Source organism: Ctenocephalides felis, unplaced genomic scaffold, assembly GCF_003426905.1.
Source record: "Ctenocephalides felis isolate EL2017-DRISC unplaced genomic scaffold, ASM342690v1 CF-g0.4_SCAFFOLD_01886, whole genome shotgun sequence".
NCBI classification, from domain to species: domain Eukaryota; kingdom Metazoa; phylum Arthropoda; class Insecta; order Siphonaptera; family Pulicidae; genus Ctenocephalides; species Ctenocephalides felis.
In genome coordinates, this window is record NW_020538040.1 from 93,888,905 (window position 1) to 93,909,326 (window position 20,422).

The 20,422-nt window shown below is 30.3% G+C and overlaps 1 protein-coding gene across 1 annotated transcript; it reads left to right on the top strand.

Moving 5' to 3' along the window:
* The first annotated feature begins 151 nt into the window (after positions 1-151).
* LOC113375537 (leucine-rich PPR motif-containing protein, mitochondrial) lies at positions 152-20,148 on the top strand. Its single transcript, XM_026615470.1, has 14 exons — positions 152-267; positions 338-498; positions 555-936; positions 2,189-2,420; positions 2,528-2,722; positions 2,918-3,128; positions 6,110-6,322; positions 6,393-6,637; positions 16,252-16,425; positions 16,742-17,078; positions 18,860-19,070; positions 19,317-19,548; positions 19,713-19,872; positions 19,967-20,148. The coding sequence occupies exons 1-14, from the start codon at positions 164-166 to the stop codon at positions 20,146-20,148; spliced, it is 3,039 nt and encodes a 1,012-aa protein (XP_026471255.1). The 5' UTR covers positions 152-163.
* The last annotated feature ends 274 nt before the right edge of the window (positions 20,149-20,422 follow it).

The following is a 20,422-nucleotide window of genomic DNA, read 5'->3' on the forward strand; positions in this document are numbered from 1 at the left end:
TTGTTTTAAATCAATTTATTGTTTTATAAATATATCAACGTAAAATGACTATTTCAATATTTAAAAAAAGTGAAATCAACTAATGTGACATTGGATTGCAAATAGTGTTATGAAAATGATTTCCTTGTGCGCTAAAAGGTGCCTAAGTAGGTACAAAATCGCAATGAATTTGAATATTTTCAAAATTAATAATTGGCAACCCCAATTATACGCCATTAATGACTCAACTTCTGTACTTAGGAAACAAAACAATCGCTTTGTTTTTAGGTTAGGCTCCTTCATGGAATAGGTCTGTTTACATTTTATAGTAATTGTATAACTACTGCATTTTTTTCAGGCATTTTGTTAATGATACTAAATCGATAAAAGAAATAGAAGCTCCACCATTTAATGACAATTTGTCAGAAATTATTAAAATGATAAAAAGTGAAGCCAGTTCGAACTTATTGGTTAGGATGGATGTTCTCAAACAGGCATTGTTGCTTATGGAACACAATGGTACAGGGATATAACTATGGAAAAAGAATTTTTAATTATCTTTGTATACTTTTCAGATTTTTGCACAGAAGATTCAGTGCGTCTTATAAGATGTTGTGGGGAGCTTATGCCCTGTGATGATTCTGAGGCAAAAGTGGAGTTGGCCCGGAATATTATTAAGATGGTTATTAAGAAAAATATCATTCATGTCGAGCACTATAATACTTTTCTAGATGTTTTGAAAGAGAATGAATGCAATATTTCGGCTCAAGAATTTCTCTCTTCTATGACAAAACATGCCACACCAAACATTATCACCTACGAAAAGCTTCTATATTGCGTTTGTGCTTGTGGTGATGTTAGTCAATCAACTGAGATTATAACTGAAATGAAAAGGCTCAATTACCCTATTTCAGAGAATGTTTTCAATGCACTTGTATTGGGGCATGGACGTGCTGGGTAAAGAAATTTTATTAATTTTGCACTCGAACACACATATATGTATGTGTATATATATATATATATATATATATATTAGGGTGGTCCTTAATATGGATGTTCTCGAATTTTCTTGCTCCCAGGGGCTCAAATGGTTCCAAATTGATAAATAACAGTTATCTAAAAGTTTTAGCTCTTAATATTAACTTTAAGATAGTCCACACTCCAACCAAAGTTTCTCGGTTTGTGGTTGTAAGTAAATACTTATTTTATGAAATGTAAATGTATGTAAATTTTTGTTGTAAATTTTTTATTTATGATCAAAATAAGCAAATACAATGTTATTCTCAAAATTTTGATTTGCTAAGTTATAAAACAAATGAAAAATTGTCCATGTTATTTTCTTAAAATCTTTGGTTAGAGTGCGGACTATCTTAAAGTTAATATTAAGGGCTAAAACTTTCAGAGAATTGTTTTTTATAAATTTGGAAGCATTTGAGCCCCTGGAAGCAAGAAAATTCGAAAATATCTGTATTAAGGGCCTAAATAAATATATATATATATATATATATCTTGATAGTTTTTTCGACGTTGAAACATATTTCAAAGTAACTGGCAGCCCATTCGTCGAAATAAAAAAGGTACCTTACCTTTTTTATTTTGACGAATGGGCTGCCAGTTACTTTGAAATATATATATATATATATATATATATATATATATATTAGTTATGCACTGAATATTCAGTTATTTGATATTTGTGCATTTTTGGCACTTACTAAATAAAAAGCTAAAAGAATTGTTTGTGTATTATGCGCTAAAGAGCTTCAAATAGGTCTTCATTTATAAATATTTAGGTTACAAATTGATAAGAAAAGATGAATTTCTAATTGTATACATAATAAAATAAAATTTAATGTCTTCTAAGATTATAAATGAACATGTTAAGAACTTTTTCTTATTTTGAATAAAAATCATTCAAGGATTACACTTGATTGTTTTACCTATATACAAATTAAGAATTCATATCTTTGTCCCCTGAGTACCAAGAGATTAAGTTTATTCACTCAACTTCTACAGATTATTTAAAAGAGGTGATAACAGAAAACAGATGCAGATATATATATATATATATATATATATATATATATATATATATATATATATATCACCTCCAATGATCCAACACTCTCAGCTTATTATGAATTAAAATCTTATCTTATTATTAGACAGTAGAATTTTATTCTATATGGTTAAATATTTGTACTTTCAGAGATATTATGAGTGCTAGAGCTGTTATGGATACAATGCTTACAACACAAATTTGTCCCAGTGAAAAAACTTATGCCTGCTTATTGCTGGGTCTTGCTGGAGGTACTGAACCTTATCATATATTGCAAATATTGAGAGAAGCTTACTCAAAGCAAATCAGGTTTGAAAGTAGAAGCTTATTTGAAGTTGCATATCAACTTGCCATGGCTGGACATGATAAATACATACCTAATGTAAGAAAATTTTAATGAATGAAATTAGAAATTTATTTCTAATTTTTATTTAGTTTGTATATACATTGTATTAGTATGTTATATTCTATTAATATATACTTTTTCAGATTTTGCTTGAATTACCACAAGCACCAACTTTTACTATGATTAGGGCGTTTTGCATGCGTTTAATTTACAAAGGTGCTCCAAAATCTGCATACACAGTGTTGGTGGAACTGATGAAACCTGATAGACTTCCTAGTGTCATAGAGTGTGATGGTTATGGGTCTTTCCTCATCAAAGAATTGATTTATGCCAACACAGTAAATTACTTTATTTGTATAATAACTGTTGAAATTAATTATCAAAACTGATATAATAATTTGGTCATTAACAAATGAATGTTAGTGAATAATGTATTTCTATGCAAAGCATACAAAATTCTGTAGTTTATTTTTATGGTATAGAAATAGGTTATTTGAAAATGTTATTATAATGTAATAAGAGCCTTGTTTCAGAATGTTCAAAGTATTATCGAAATCTGCGATTCCTTTTTAACTTCTGGTAAAAATATGTATGCATTACATACTGCCTATATAACTGCTGTGAAGCAAGGAAGTGCATCTGCATTACCTTTAATAAACCATATGAAGGAGCAAGGCATTGAAATAAGGCCTCATTATTTTTGGCCCCTCATTATATCTATTGGCAAACATTCTGGGGATTCAGGTAATTTGTTTATTGTTATCTTACTAACTCTAAAGTTATAAATCTATTTTTTTTAAAGTAATATACTATATAATAGTATTTGAAACTTTGAAACCTAATACTCGACACAAAGGGTATGGGCGTGTTTTCATACAGAATTGGCCCCACCCTGGTATTTAAATAATTTTGATGCCATTTTATAGGTGTTTCTGAAAAAATTCCATATACCAAATTTCAAATCCGTAGCTCATCATTTGGGCGAGATATCATTGAAAATGTGTGAAAGTGGAACCCTTTTTTAAAAGTCGTTTTTTGTCGCAACTGTGAGAGATATCGACAAACCAATAACTCCAATCTGTTCACATCGGTATGTACTACATTATTAATAACAAATATTGTTAAACAATTATTTTTTAGTGCAAATAACTGTGAAAATAATTTTTTGTTTTGAATTTTTGGGTAGTGCGGTTGTTTGGACTAATTTTTAATTAGCATCATTAGAAAGGCTATTGAATTTTTTTTTTAGTGTGCAAAATTTTGTTATATTTCATGTGGTAGAACATATTCAAAATTAGAAAGAACCAACCTGAGCAAGTACACGCTTGCGCTCATATAACACTCGTGTAAGTCGTCTCTCATTCTCAACGACTAGCAACAGCACTGTTCGCCGCGCATCTTGATAAATGTTTCACAAAGTTTCACAAAGAAATGTTCCATACTAATATGCAGAATTTATCAAGACGCGCGGCGAGCAGTGATGTTGCTAGTCGTTGCAAATCAGAGACGACTTAAACGGGTGTTATGCTGCGTCCCCACTGCACGAATCCGTGCGGCGAATCCTGTTCGCGACGCACGCATGCGTTGGCTCTTGTGCGCGACGCACACTGCGAGCAATTTGATACATTTGAAATTTTTAGGATTCCATAATATTTTTTTTCTTGGTACAGTTCAATTATAAGAAGTGTAAAAAAGTATAACATCTTCTCTACGCATATCCATTTTCAAAATTGAGGATAAGATGAAATATCTCAATGCCTTTACTGTACAATTGAACTTATACCGTAGCACAGATCAACGTTTACGTACAAGTTCAAAGAAATAACGTATACGGATACAGAGGCAGGCTGACCAACAATTATCAGTTTTGAATAAAAATTATTACTTCTGTTCTAAATATAAATACTTGTCAGAAAAGACTTTGAGCAAAAATTCAGTCTGCATATTAATAAGATTTTAAATGATATTTAGCGTAATTGCAAATAATACAATATTACCATTTTTTTTTTGAAACATTTAATTTATTTTGAATAATAAATATATGATACGTCATATAAGTAGCAAGAGTATATATATATATATATATATATATACATGATAATATCATGATGATATAAAATTAACTCTGAAATATGATAAATAAAGTCTACCAAAATATATTTTAGTTGGATATACATATATTTCAACATATCTATAACTTAATTACCGATGTATTTCCTATACTAATAGTTAGATAAAATTATAATTAGTACATCAATTTTAATGACTGCTTACTTATTTACATTTTTGATCCGCGCTTTGACGCTAATCCATTAGTGTCGGTTCGGGTATCCTCGGCAGCCCGATGCGTCGGGTTGCTCGCGGCGGGAGCGAGCGCCGCGAACGCAAGCTATTGAAATTTTCGTGTCGCTTCGACCATGTTCGGCAGGGTACGTAATTCTAAAAATAAACCCCCCCTCCCATTTTCAAACAAAAAAAGAAGAAAAAAGTGCGCTATGGACATGCGCAGTGGACAAATTTAAAGGAAATTCGTGCGTTCGCACAGTATCACTCCGCTGCGCAAATTTGTTCGTGACGCACCATTCGCCGCACGGATTCGTAACAGTGGAGACGCGGCATTATATGAGCGCGAGCGTGTTCTTGCTCAGGTTTTTTCTACTTTTGGGTGTGTTCTACCACATGAAATAAAACGAAATTTTGGACAGTAAAAGAAAATTGAATAGTTTTTCTAATGATGCTAATTAAAAATTAGTCCAAACAACCGCACTACCCGAAAATTCAAATCTAAAACCTATTTTCACTTTTTTATGCACTAAAAAATAATTATTAAACAATATTTGTTAATAATAACATAGAACATACCGTTGTGAATAGAATGGCGTTATTTGTTTGTCGATATCTTTTACAGTTGCGACAAAAAATGACTTTGAAAAAGGGGCCACTTTCACACATTTTCAATGATATCTCGGCCAAATGATGAGCTACGGATTTGAAATTTTGTATATCGGATTTTCCCGAAAATACCTATAAAATGGCATCAAAATTATTTAAATACCAGGGTGGGGCCAATTTTGTATGGAAACACGCCCATACCCTTTGTTGTATAGTGTGTTGTTCATATATCTAATTGTAAGGATTTATTAGGTATTTAGAAATCACTTACAAACAGTTTAAAAGTTTTTCTTTCATTTTATTATAAGAAATAATTACTTTATGTATTTCAATATGCATATAAATCTAAAACTGTATGCCTAAAAAAAAGAGACTATAAAAATATTGAAATATCAGGGAAATTCTTTTGCTGTAAAGGATCAACTAGGCAATCAATCAGAAAATTTATGAATAAATAAATAATAAAACAATGAATTAAAAAAAAATTACCAATAAATGTCAGATTGTAAAAATTTTGGCAGGCAATCGAATCAATGGCTTATATTTTTTGCAGTGTTGACAAAAAAACGGAAAATTTGCGAATCAATATCAATTTTATAATTATTTTTGAAGAGAAAAAAAAAATATTTCTTTGAATATCTTATATTTATATTAAATAGCATCAGTTTAAGGAAGTCGAATATGACAAATCTTGCGATACAACTCCGCTCGGATTCACTCCAAGGGATGAGTTGTATCGAAGTGATAACTCCGGAGTGAGTTCCCCATCTCTACTATATAACTACAAACAAAAATACTATTATTCTTACCTATAAGTTTGTCAACATTTACAGGAATAATGGGATTACTTCGAGCTATGCAAAATCTTAAAGTAACACCTGATTTTGAAACACTTCGGCATTATGTTTTGCCACGATTAGACATGACAGATCCAATAGTGGTTGTTCGCAAATTACAAGATTTGCGGTTACCAGTGGCCGAAGCTTTGCAGCCAATAGTTTGTTTTTTACTGAATAGGAGCAGGATAAAGGATTGTGTGGCTTTAGGTAATCCATTTATTGATATTGTTATGATATTAAGCTATTCATTTGGAAAATATTGCTTACATATCTCTAGTTGAAACCTTCAATAAGACTGAACTTCATGGGGATATTGTCATGAAACAGCTGGTAAAAGCTGTTATTAAAGGTGCTGCTGCTAAAGATATAGTTGTTATTCTCAAATCAATTAAGGCTGATGCTAAAGTGGACGAAGGTTCTTCGCAGAAGATTCTAAATGATTGGGCAGGATTGTTAGCTTTAGAAATCATATCGAATGATGGAAATAAGAAATGCATGAGGAAACTGCATAACCTAATGAAGGTATAAGAATGCAAAAGCACCAAAGGGTAAAAATATGTGCTTATGTATTATAGGTCAAATATTCTTATGATAGAGGCACTAGGGAAAAAATTGCATGTAGGCGCTGAGGTAAAATGGGGGTGTATACATATATATACATATATATATATATATATATATATATATATACATAGCTGGGCACCGTTAATCAAATAGTTAACTTCGTTAATCGTTAATCCGCTACAAAAAAAGTTAGCTTCGTTAAACGTTAAATCGTTACATTTCGGAAGAATTAACGCAAGTTAACGTTAATCGTTAATCCGTTAATATGTGTAAAATTACATTTTTATATCATTGCGTTAGTAAACTTAAAAAACTTATTGGTTTAGGTTCTGGAAAAAACAAAATACTTGTATAATTCAAATGTGTAATTTAACCCCGTGTGTATAAGAAAAATAGCGCGACGCGCTTTATGCACACACCGTGATAATGACGCTATTGGTCAACTTTCCGTTTTTATGATTGCATATTGTTTTTACAAGAATTTTTAACTTCCCGAAGGAGAAATTTATGTTTTCATCAAAAAATCCGATTTGCTAATTTTATGTTTTCTCGACGTTTCAAGCCATTCTGAATCGAATAAGACCAAATTTGGAAAAAGTATGTGTGTGTGCGTGTGAACAGATTTTTTGCCGTAAATTGACGTTCTCTCAAAAACGGTTCGACCGATTTCAAAAATTTAAAAGCCAATCGATGTATCTCGATGAGGATTATCGTTTGTCGGATTCGTGCGACGATCTGCCGAGCCGTTTCCTTGTAAATAGCAGAAAAGTGACAAAATTTTCGTCCACGTTTTAGCCCGCAATTCTGAATCGATTCTGAAAATTCAAAAACCGTTCGAAAGATATTGGTTCGGAATCGTGCTGATTAGTTTTTGGTAACGATCGGCCGGGCCGTTTTCTTGTAATAAAGTTAAAAAAAAATCCGACAATTTTTATGATTTTTTTTTGACGGTAGATATCATAGTCTTCTAGATCATACTAAAATATTACCGCCCTACGACAACTCGTTTAGCTTTAAATATTTGTCAAAGTTTGCAAAAATTGGTATCGTTTTTTGGCATTTGTCAAAATTAGACCTTTCATCGACATTTGCTCAAAAATGCCTGAACCGTTTTCAGAATTTTAAAAGCCATTCGATGTATCTCAATGAGCACTATAGTTTATCAGCTTTGTGAGACGATCTGCCGAGCCGTTTCTTTGCAATTTAAAAAAGAGTGTTAACTTTTTGTCCACATTTAAACTCATTCTACAGACTCGATTTTAAAAAATAAAAAACTGTTCGAAAGATATTAGTTGGGAATAATACTGATTGGTTTTAGGTGAAAATGTACCGAGCCGTTTCCTTGTAATTAACTGTTGAAAACAAAATTTAAGCCGATTGTTATGAAACTTTCTTTGGCGATGTATATCATGGTCTTATAGAACTTACTAAAATATTACGGCCTTACGACAAGTAGTTTAATTTTAAAAATTCATCAAAGTTTGAGAAAATGAGTAGTTTTGTTGACGTTTGTTAAAATTAAAATTAGATGATTTACTTTGTATAACGATAGACTACTTGGTCTTAATGAACATACTAAACCATTAACGTCCTACGAAAACTGGTTTAATTATAAAAATTATTGATTAGTGAAAATTTGCTTTTAGAAAATACTTCGAGTTAACGTGTTCGTTCGTTTTCAATTATGCGTAATAAAAGCTCTCGGAATACTTCTAATCAATCATAAATTAATTTGTTTTTTAAGTCGATTATTTACACATATTGGGAAGTTCATGTAACTTGCCTCAAGGCTAAATACCAACTAATTTTCTAAATAAAGGGAAAAAGAGTTTTTTTTTGCGAAAAATAGGAAACGCGCGACGGGTTAAGCGTCGGGCATAAGGTGCATATTCCCCTTCATGAACATTAACATGTTCGAGTTCTCGTCTGAAAGCGAGGCTTGTTTTGGTGTCAAAATGTCTTTACCCGTGGAAAATAAACGTTCAACTGCAGCGTTTGAGGGTATAGCAGTATTGTATTTAATAAATAGATTTGTGAATATCTGTTCCCCGAGGAATGCAGCAGACTTTGCGCTTTATTCTTTAAAGAGAAGACAGAATTAAAAACGTTTTTCTCCTCGTCATCATCGTTGTTATTGGCATTGCTCCCTCCGCCACTTAAACTGTCCTTCGAATTTTCCGCTGCTTCTTGTCGTAAGGCATCTTCTTTTCTTACTGCATCCACTCTACTGCTGTCATACGTTTCCAGCCTTATCAACCGGAACTTTGGGTGAAATGCCGCGGCAAGTTGGCACTGTTTATCATTCAGGAGTGGTCCAAATCTTGCGGTGCCGTGCGGTAAATAGTAGGCATTGGATTAACGATTAACGGACTTCTGGTATTTTAACGGAAGTTAACGTGTCCGTTAACATTTTTAAAAGTTAACTTAAAAGTTAATCCGTTAATCAAAATGTTAACTTCGTTAATTAACGATTAACGGATTAACGAGTTAATGCCCAGCTATGTATATATATATATATATATATATATATATATTGTAGAGTTTCGAACAAGAATCCAAAAAGTAATAAAAAACAAGAAAAGTTTTTTAATAAACAATTTCTTTATTTATTTACTTTAGTAAATTTAGTATTTATTTACTGTCGACGTTTCGGAAATAATATTTTAACAGAAGATCCCACACAACGTTTTTCTAGAATAGCTTTTAAATTAATCAATGATCTAAAAAACAAAAAACTAATTTCTGAGAATTTTGCTTTTAACCTAAAAATGCAACACCCTATCTCCCCTAAGATGTACTGTCTTCCAAAAATACACAAACCTGAATGCTCTTTCAGGCCGATTGTCTCCTATATTGGCTCGCCTTTTTACAACATTTTGAAACTCATTTCTGATGTCCTAAAAAATGTCACAATCAATTCTCCCTATTATGTCAGGAATTCGTACCAATTTGTGAATTTTATTAATAACCGCAACATTCCTGAAAATCACTTATTTCTAAGCTTAAATATGGTCAACCTTTTTACATGTGTCCCACATAAATTAATTCTAAACTCAATCGATAAACATTGGCACACAATTGGTAACTTTACTGGCTTTCTGAAAACAGTCTTCACTCATATTATCAACACTATTCTAAATTACTCATATTTCCATTGCCAAGACAATGCCCCTTATCTCCCGGAATTATAGACTTAGTTTTACAGACCCTAGAAATTTCCGTTTTCTCAACTTTAAAATTTCAGATTAACTTTTATATTAGATATGTAGATGACACTTTTTTATCATTAACAAAAATCATATAAACACAATACTAGATCTTTTCAATAACTTTAACAATAATATAACTTTCACACATGAACTACAAAATAACAACAGACTTAATTTCTTGGATGTATCCGTTTACAATACTAACAACATTATTCGAACAAATTGGTATAGAAAAACTACATGGTCGGGTAGATACTTAGACTATTCCTCATACTGTCCCAGAAACTATAAAATAAACACTATTATTTCCCTTACAGACCATGCTATTTTGTAGTCTCACCAAACTTTCCATCCATAAAATTTATCCCTGGTAAGAATAACTGTAATTGAAAATGGTTACCCAAAAAATCTTATTCATTCAGTTATTCAAAAAAGATGAACTTTTTTAAAAACAAAAATTAATTCTCCCAATACCACTACCAACATCAAAAACACCAATATTATTTACTGCAGCATTACATACGTTGAAGAGTTATATTATTATTTTACCAAAATTCTGTTAGATGAAAACATTTTAGTATCAGGCTCATTCTTATACTCCTTCAAAAAATTTTTTACGAACATTAAATCCCCTACCCCATCCAATTTTAATACTAACGTAGTATATTCTGTTTCTTGTAACGACTGTGCTTTCCAATATATTGGACAAACCTCGCAATAAGTACACAAAAGAATGAGACAACATGAACCAAGTGTGGTCCACCATAAACAAAAAAATTTCAAAAGTACCCTAGTACAGCACTCTATTCAAAACGCCCACTCGTATAACTTCACTCCAAAGATCTTATACATATCATGAAAGTTGCATCTTTAGGAGATTATTTGCGGAAAGTTGTCTTATTCTTATGAATGTTTCTAATAATAAATAATAATTTCTAATAATAAATTTTCTACACTTTTTGACAAACAATTAATATCGACTTCCATTTAAGATCAATAATTTAAGTATTCACATCCTAACATATAAAAACACACACATACAACCTCACAGTTCTCAAGTGTTTACACGTGTTGTGTATGACTCAGATTTAGTTAGTTTATTTCCAACAGCCGATCTCATAACATCGAGAGAATAATATTGTTTGTGTTTTCAAATAATAATTTTAAAAAAGACAAAACTTATAATAATTTTGATTTACAAAATTTACCTATTCGGCTGAAAAATAACTCATAAATTCATTTTTTTGTTAAAATCATGTTAATGAAAAAGTGCTAGCATATATTCAAACATACAGGTAATTAATTCAATTTTGTCATTAACCTTTCCTTAAAATTTTCTAAAACTTTCAAAAAATTTTTTTATCATTTTTAATAACCTGTTAGATAATCCATTCATTTATTTTTATCATTTTCATTTTGATCATATTATCATATTTCTGTACATTATTATTTTTTCAACTAATTTATTATTTAAGAAAAATCCATTTTCTTTTCTTAAACACATTGTTTGCTTAAATCTCATCAAGATTATGTTTCTTGACAGATGTCCTGAAGATGGAATATACATAGTTCCGAAACGTCGACAGTAAATAAATAAATAAATAAATAAATAAAGAAATTGTTTATTAAAAAACTTTTTTTGTTTTTTATTACTTTTTGGATTCTTGTTCGAAACTCTACAAAATATACACAAATCCAAGACTCTACCATTTAATATATATATATATATATATATATATATATATATATATATATATATATATGTTTAATTTGAGTTTAGTATTCGGGCGTAACATCAATAAAAATAGTATGAGAGTTTTTTTTAAAAGTTTATTTATTTAAAATTCATACGTTTCGGCTAGCATCTTAGCCATCATTCAGTGGTAATCAAATTAACTATAAAAAATTGAAACTAAATAAATTATATGAAAGAAAATTTCATGGAAAAACAATAATAATAATAATAATAATAATAAAACACTTACAATTTTGTATCCTAATATAGCATATGAAACCATTATTAATCCATGGTATGAGTATGTGCACCTTGATAAGATATATATTTTTTAACACAAACATCACAAATGATAAAACACACTAATAACCATGATAACTTAACAAGTTGTCGAAACTATGTATTTACTCTTCGGAGTTTGGGATAGAAATGTCACATTTTTCTCAAAGCAGGTTTTAGCATGTGTTGACATTTTTTGGAAAATTTAAAAAGCGATGGGATTTTGTTATTTTTTAAGAAATTTTAACACGCTATTAAGAAACCACGTGTTAGTTTCGTTCAGGGCCGTATTGTCGAAGCATTTGTTTATGACCCTGTCGTAATGTAATTGCAAAAACAACCCCTCAGCGAATCTTCTTTTAATTGTGTTCTCTTCAAAATGTAAAATTTTAGGGTTGAAAATATCGATATTATGATTTAAATTTTTAATATGCTCAGTTAACATCATTTTAATTTGTTCGGGATTTTTTGAGTTATTTTTATGTTGATGAAGGCGTTTACTCAGGTTTTGGCTAGTTTCTCCAATATAAAAGAGTGCGCAATTAGAGCAATTAATCTGATATACCAAGTTCCTGAGGCGGTCAAAATTGAACTTAGATTTAATTTGTGTAAAAATCGAACTAAGGGTTGCATCACAATTACATACCAACAGAATGCCACACTGCCAGAAGTTTTTGTCAGATAGTAGTATGGCGTGGTCTGTTAAATTTATTATTGTTGCTATTTTCATTTTAAGAGGGTGGTATGAGTGGTAATTTATGTATCGTCCGGAGCTAGTTGGTTTCTGGTACCAGTTAGTAATTAGTAAATGACCACCGACTAATTACTAACTGGTACCAGAAACCAACTAGCTCCGGACGATACATAAATTACCACTCATACCACCCTCTTAAAATGAAAATAGCAACAATAATAAATTTAACAGACCACGCCATACTACTATCTGACAAAAACTTCTGGGACACGAACATTGACCTTGTAATAAGCACACTAAAAAACAACTCATATCCTACAAGCATAATCAACTTGGTCATAAATAACAGACGCAGTTACATTTTTAACAAACAAAACGACCTCACAGACCATAAAAACCGCTTAGACTTGGAGTCATATACTGGTGTCATTTGCCTACCGTACGTAAAAGATTTATATTTCTCGTGGAAAAAACTATTTCAACAGTGTGGCATTCTGTTGGTATGTAATTGTGATGCAACCCTTAGTTTGATTTTTACACAAATTAAATCTAAGTTCAATTTTGACCGCCTCAGGAACTTGGTATATCAGATTAATTGCTCTAATTGCGAACTCTTTTATATTGGAGAAACTAGCCAAAACCTGAGTAAACGCCTCCATCAACATAAAAATAACTCAAAAAATCCCAAGCAATTTAAAATGATGTTAACTGAGCATATTAAAAATTTAAATCATAATATCGATATTTTCAACCCTAAAATTTTACATTTTGAAGAGAACACAATTAAAAGAAGATTCGCTGAGGGGTTGTTTTTGCAATTACATAACGACAGGGTCATAAACAAATGCTTCGACAATACGGCCCTGAACGAAACTAACACGTGGTTTCTTAATAGCGTGTCAAAATTTCTTAAAAAATAACAAAATCCCATCGCTTTTTAAATTTTCCAAAAAATATCAACACATGCTAAAAACTGCTTTGAGAAAAATGTGACATTTCTATCCTAAACTCCGAAGAGTAAATACATAGTTTCGACAACTTGTTAAGTTATCATGGTTATTAGTGTGTTTTACCATTTGTGATGTTTGTGTTAAAAAATATATATCTTATCAATGTGCACATACTCATACCATGGATTAATAATGGTTTCATATGCTATATTAGGATACAAAATTGTAAGTGTTTTATTATTATTATTATTATTATTGTTTTTCCATGAAATTTTCTTTCATATAATTTATTTAGTTTCAATTTTTTATTGTTAATTTGATTACCACTGAATGATGGCTAAGATGCTAGCCGAAACGTATGGATTTTAAATAAATAAACTTTTAAAAAAACTCTCATACTATTTTTATTGATCTTACGCCCGAATATTAAACTCAAATTAAACATATATATCAACATCAAATTCAAGACTATTCAAATATATATATATATATATATATATATATATATATATATATATATGATTAATTTCTAGGAGGGCGTAACATCAAGTAAAAAATATAATAAGTAAAGATTTTTTAAAACATCTTTATTTTTCCATGGTATTAGTATGTGCACATTAATAAGATATATATTTTTTAACGTCACAAATGGTAAAACACACTAATAATCATGATAACTTAACAAGTTGTCGAAACTATGTATTTACTCTTTGGAGTTTAAGATAGAAATGCCACATTTTTTCTTAAAGCATTTCCCGTAAAATTTGAACACATGCTAAAAACTGCTTTAAGAAAAAATATGACATTTCTATGTTAAACTCCAAAGAGTTGCATCTAAAGATGTGTACACAACACTGGAAATCAGCACTAACAGTTATAAAACTAACTTGTCAAGTTTAGATTAGTTAAAAATCTTAAATAGATAGTGTATAATATATGTGTTGTTCATAGACTGGTTGAAGATACAATCTTCAATTTTAAAGAAGAATGAAACATATTTTCAAATTAACTCACAATGAATGATAATCAAAAAAAAACTCACTATAAAAAAAACCTTTTTGTCATTTCTTAATATGATGAATAACAAGCACATTGAACGAAAATAAATATTCATATATTTAATATCAAACACATTTATTAATTTCAATATTATCTCAATAATAAAACAAATATAAAAAAAAAATATTTTGCGCTATCAATCATAAACAAACATCAATTAGAAACAAAGTTTAAAAACAATAATGCTTATTGTTTTGGTATTTAACAAACTAGCTTATACACATATAAAATTTAGTTTTAATCGAATGCATAGATAAATAAGCATATGAGGTATTGTATTTTGACAGTAAAATAATAAAAATGGTATTGAAGATATAAGTATTAGGTGCGCAACTAAGTTCTCGCTGTTTTTCGATAAAAGTGTAACTTTATTATATAAAAACTCTTACATCTGATTCATTCAAAGTATTGCCCATTTTTCTAGCAGAGCTCAAATACTTGGTGGCAGAAGTGTTCGTCTTTTGAAGCTATCCGCGAATCAAGTCATTTTCTGACTTCTTCATATGAGTTGAACTGCTGATCAGCCAGGCAATGTGCCATCGAACGGAACAAGTAAAAATTGGACAGTGCAATATCTGGGGAATATAGTGGGTGGGGTAGGACTTTTCATTTGAGCATTCCCAATAAGTTTTAACATGCTTGGAAACGTGAGGCCGAGCGTCGTCATGCAGTAAAATCACTCTGCTCGTGTTGTGGCCGTTTTTCGCGCAGTACTCGGCTAAATTGCATCAATTGAGTTCGATACAGTTCTCCAGTGATGGTTTCGCTCGCTTTCAACAGCTCATAATAAATAACACCGACCCGATCCCACCATATGCAGAGCATAACCTTCGCAGTGAATATTTGGTCAAACCAAGATTTTATGCTCTTTGGATTGCTGTGATGTATTTATTTTTTATCATCTGTCACGATGTGATGAAGAACCCCTTCTTTTCTCGCCGCTGGAGCACTTGTTCACAGGCGAAAAAACGACGCTCGACGTCTCTTGGCTTCAACTCACAAGGAACCCAAGTTTTTTGCTACCGAATAATCTCCAACGCATGCAATCGCTTGGAAATGGCTTGATGGGTAACTCCTAATTCTGAAGCAAGATTTTCTTGAGTTTGGCACAAATCCTCTTCGAGCAAGGCCTTCAATTTGGCGTTTTTGGAGGTTTTGGCCTTCGTTTACGAGGGCGGTCGTCAACGTCAAAATCACCATCTTTGAAGCGACGAAACCCCTCACGGCATGTTGTTTAGCTCAGAGCAGCATTTCCGTAGCTCTCGATGCACTTGATCTGCCGTTTTTGTCGAATGGAAGACGAAAATCAACACTCCCCGCAAATGACGATTGTTTGGCATAAAATTAGACATTTTTACTTAACCAGAAGTGTATAATGCAAAAACGAAATCACTTATGTGTCGCAGCAGTTTGTTTACCATATGTCTAAGCTTGGTTCAAGACGTTTTGGATTTGTCAAAATCGACCAACCCTTACTGCTAGAGCCATATAATGACAAACAGCGAGAACTTAGTTGCGCACCTAATAAATTATAGTTTAGTGTTCATAATTAGGAAAACGGGGATAGATATGTATGTGTATATATATATATATATATATATTTATTTATTTATTTATTTATTTATTTATTTATTTATTTATTTTAGTCATATAGAAGTGATGGAGTGAAGATATCTACATTTGCGATAGACATTATTGCGGACTACTATTCTAAGACTGAATACAAAATAGACAATTTAGAAATATTCTTGAATGAATTAAGAAGTTCACAATATGCCATTCCTTCATCAGAACTGTTCAGCCAATTTATTCCCCATCCTGTATGTATAAAATGATCTAGTTTTAATATCTACATACTTTAAATATAAACAAAAATTTACTTAAATTTTAAGCTTTAAATTGTTTGAATGAAGTTTCAAATTTGTTTTATTAGAACTGCTTGGTGGTGCTTTAATAACTAATTAATTTAGTTGAAAATATAAATCAATCTTTAGTCAACTTTTAATTACAAAAAGGCATTACAAAAGTAATATAAATTAATTAGATTTTTTATTTTTATTTGTAATTTAAGTAATTATAAAAATATATATTCAAGATGATCAAACATCTCTACTTATAATTTTCCTGATTTTAAAGAGAGACATGGATTTGGATGCTCTAGAAAACCATTTAATAGAATTGAAGTCCAAAAAAATGAATACCAGGGGTGCTTTGCGAAGATTATTGCAAGGTCATTGCCGGAAAGGAAATTTGCAGAGGGCTCTAGAAGTATTAGCTGAGTGTGAAGATAAGAGAATGATTTTATCTCCAGGCATGCAAGCTTCCATTTTAGAATTACATATCAAGTCAAAAAATGTGGAGAAGGCCGAAAAAACTTTCAGAAATCTGAGGCGTCAAGCTCCTTGGTTTAAACTTGACGAACATAAGATGATAGATTATGCAACCTTTCTGATAAGGGAAGGGAAATTGCAAGGTATTTTCTATTTACATACTCAAGCCACTTAATCCAGTACGAGTTACATAGGTGGGTATACTAATAGCCTTGTTCAAACATCATACTAGAATATTGTATTCAAAATATATATTTAGTTTTGACATTGGCCAAGATTGTTTCCTTTTAATTTTACAACAATTTGGGAAGTGTTGTAATGTATGTGTCAATCTAGTGATTAAATTGCACAATGCTATTGCTATTTTGAACAAAAATTAGATATGTGAATCTTCAGCAATTTTTAAATTTCAAGCTTGATGAAGCCATACGATCAAAAATAAATTTATCAAACTTTACTGAATTTTGCTTTTTTCTCTGTTCAAAACCGTTTTTTTTTTATTTTTTCTATATCATGGCACTTAAAATAGAAACGAACTCATTTAGCTCAGCAGCTAACTGAGTTTGATTTGTTGTTTGAGAAGGAAATTGAGATATTAGAAATTTCTCATAAAAAAATCACAAATCTTATTACGTATGCTTATGTGTTGATGAATCAGATAAGGTATTAAGAAATGCATGAAATTGTTTCAAAATTGTATTAAGCTCAATCATTGCAACAGGGTTCTACTAATACACATATTTTAAATATGAACACAATACACTATTTTTTGCACTTAATATATTTATTAAATAATATTAATGTTATATACATTTTGAGACTCATTGTTAAAGTGTATGTCTCATTGTCAGTGTAATATAACAAATAATTTTAATTAAATATGGTCATTGTATTGTTTTGATGGCACATATATTACTAACATGTGATTGCAGTATACTACAGGTTTTTATTCATAGATAAATTTTTCCACTAATAATATATTAGATTTATATATATATATATATATATATATATATATATATATACATATCAGTTATACGGATTATACGATTATCCGGACATAATAGCGTCGGAACTTGCATATTCCGCCCGTGCCGCTGTTTCGCTGCCCCGCGCGATTATCGCTTTATGTAGTTCGTTTGCAATTTTACTAGTATGTTCTGACGATGTTTGAAGGGTGGTAATTAATACATTCTCTGTTTTGACGTACATATATACATTTTTAAAGGGTGGTGTTATCCCTTAAAGATAAAATAAATATTATAGAATCATTAAAAAAGGCGAAACCGGCCGTAAGTTAGCTAATAGGTATGGTGTAGGTACATCCACTATCAGCGATATTAAAAAGAATGTCGATTCAATTTTGTCGTACACTTGCAAGTTAGATAGTGAAGAGGAGAGTGAAAATCGGAAAATGATGAAGAGACCGAAAAATTAACTCTTAGAAGAAGCCTTATATTGTTGGTTTTTACAAAAACGATCAACAAATTATTTGTAAGCAACTTTTCTTCTTCATTGATACTTTACGAACCACCTGAATAATTTACCTCATGATTAATATAATATGTATAATGTAATCTAATCGTAAGAAAATATGTAAGTGTTAATTTTCTAATAAACATCGATTTCTGTTGATATCTATGTATGTATTTGCTATTTTTGATAAACAAAATATCATTCTTCATAATTTGGATTATCCGGATGCCTATCGACAACGATTAGTCCGGATAATCGAGGTTCTACTGTATATATATATATATATATATATATATATATATATATATATATATATCTACTTATGTCATTATTATGGAAAACTTTTTGTGTGGTCTCTGTTGGATTAAGTGGGCTATGTTCGATCCATATGCAATATTCAATATTTACCGATGTGCTTCTTGCTTATTCATGGAATATTTATTTGCAGAGTCTATTGACATTTTAAAGCAATACTGTGATGACCATACTGTGGCTGGTGGCGATGCTATATCTCACAATTGTTTCCGGTTACTAACTGCACTTTCAGAGACAGGCACGCCAGCACAAGTTCGTGATGTTCTGAATGAATTAGTGACTCTTCGATTTTGTTCCAAAAACAATGCGTTGTTAGGACCTGTAATTAGAGCTCATCTGAATAGGTAGTAATAGTGATAGTAATACTGTTCTGAAACAGTTCTATATTAAATTATTTTGTTTATGACATTTAAAATTTATTAAGAAAACTGAAACCAAAAAAAAAGTGTACTCATTTATGGTTTTTATGCAAGAAATATAGATTTATTGAATTATATTTTAGAATGACATATAATTAATATATTAAAAAGGTAATTAATATTAATAGTAATACTTATAAATCTATAGTATTTTTAACTATTTGGTTCTAGAAATGATTTTGAAGGAGCTGTTCATGATTTCTTAACCAGCGTTCATGAGTCAAATTGTACTCCGCTTCAATTAGAACTTATCACTCACCTTGCTAAAAGAAATGAATCACAATTATTAGAACTAGTATTAGACGCTTGCAAAAAAGTCCATGGCGTTGTCAGTACTACATCTGCTCTAGCAATAGCTTATGCAAGCGCAAATATGACAAATGATTTAAGAAGATTATTAACGGTAAGAAGTAATCTAAATTATAAATGAAAATTATTAATTACATGACCTATATATTTAAACATTTTTCTGCTAATTGAGCATTTAACTTTTCTTTTTAGTATTCTTAGTAACAAAATATTAGCCAATTAAAAATTGTTATAACTGTATAAATTATTTATTTTTAGGATCCCAAATCAAGAATTTCACCTATATTTTTGAAGAAACGTTGTGAACGGCTTGAAATTGAGGGTAACTACCAATGTATGGAAGTCTTAGCTAAAGTTTGTAAGGATTTACCTCAATTCATTCCTGATGATATGTATGAGAAAATTTTGAGGGTTCACTGTAAGTATTTTTTTTAAATTATAAATATATATATATATATATATATATATATATATATATATATAATTTTCTACTGTATTTGCACATTTTATAGGTCGTCATAATAATTGTGAAGCAGCTGTGGAGCTGTACAACAAAATATTAGAAAATGATGAAAAGCCATCAATAGAGTTTTTATGTACCCTAGCCAATTTATTACAAACTAATAAATACCCTTTACCACAAGGTTTAATTGATTCTGATGAACCTAAGTCATCTCTAAATAAAGCATTATAATAGAAATAGAATATTTAATATTTGTTGATTGAATTATAAACGCTTTCTTGTTATTCATTTGTTTCATTTCTATTATTTCTTTCATTATAAAATTAGACATTGAGTTAATTTTTGAATATAATTTCTCGTAACATTTTTGTTAAATTACATACTAATAAAATAATATAATAAAAATTTACACACACATACACATGCAAACACACATACGCACACATATATTAATATATATTTTTAAAATATTGTTTTCTCACATTTAAATATTAAAAATAGCAAA

Bases quoted from the DNA above. Each gene is read 5' to 3' on its own strand.
- LOC113375537 (XM_026615470.1), top strand. From the start codon at position 164: ATGAATTTGAATATTTTCAAAATTAATAATTGGCAACCCCAATTATAC. The intron at 19,549-19,712 runs GTAAGAAGTAAT...ATTTATTTTTAG, and splicing joins ATTTAAGAAGATTATTAACG to GATCCCAAATCAAGAATTTC. The intron at 19,873-19,966 runs GTAAGTATTTTT...CACATTTTATAG, and splicing joins GAAAATTTTGAGGGTTCACT to GTCGTCATAATAATTGTGAA.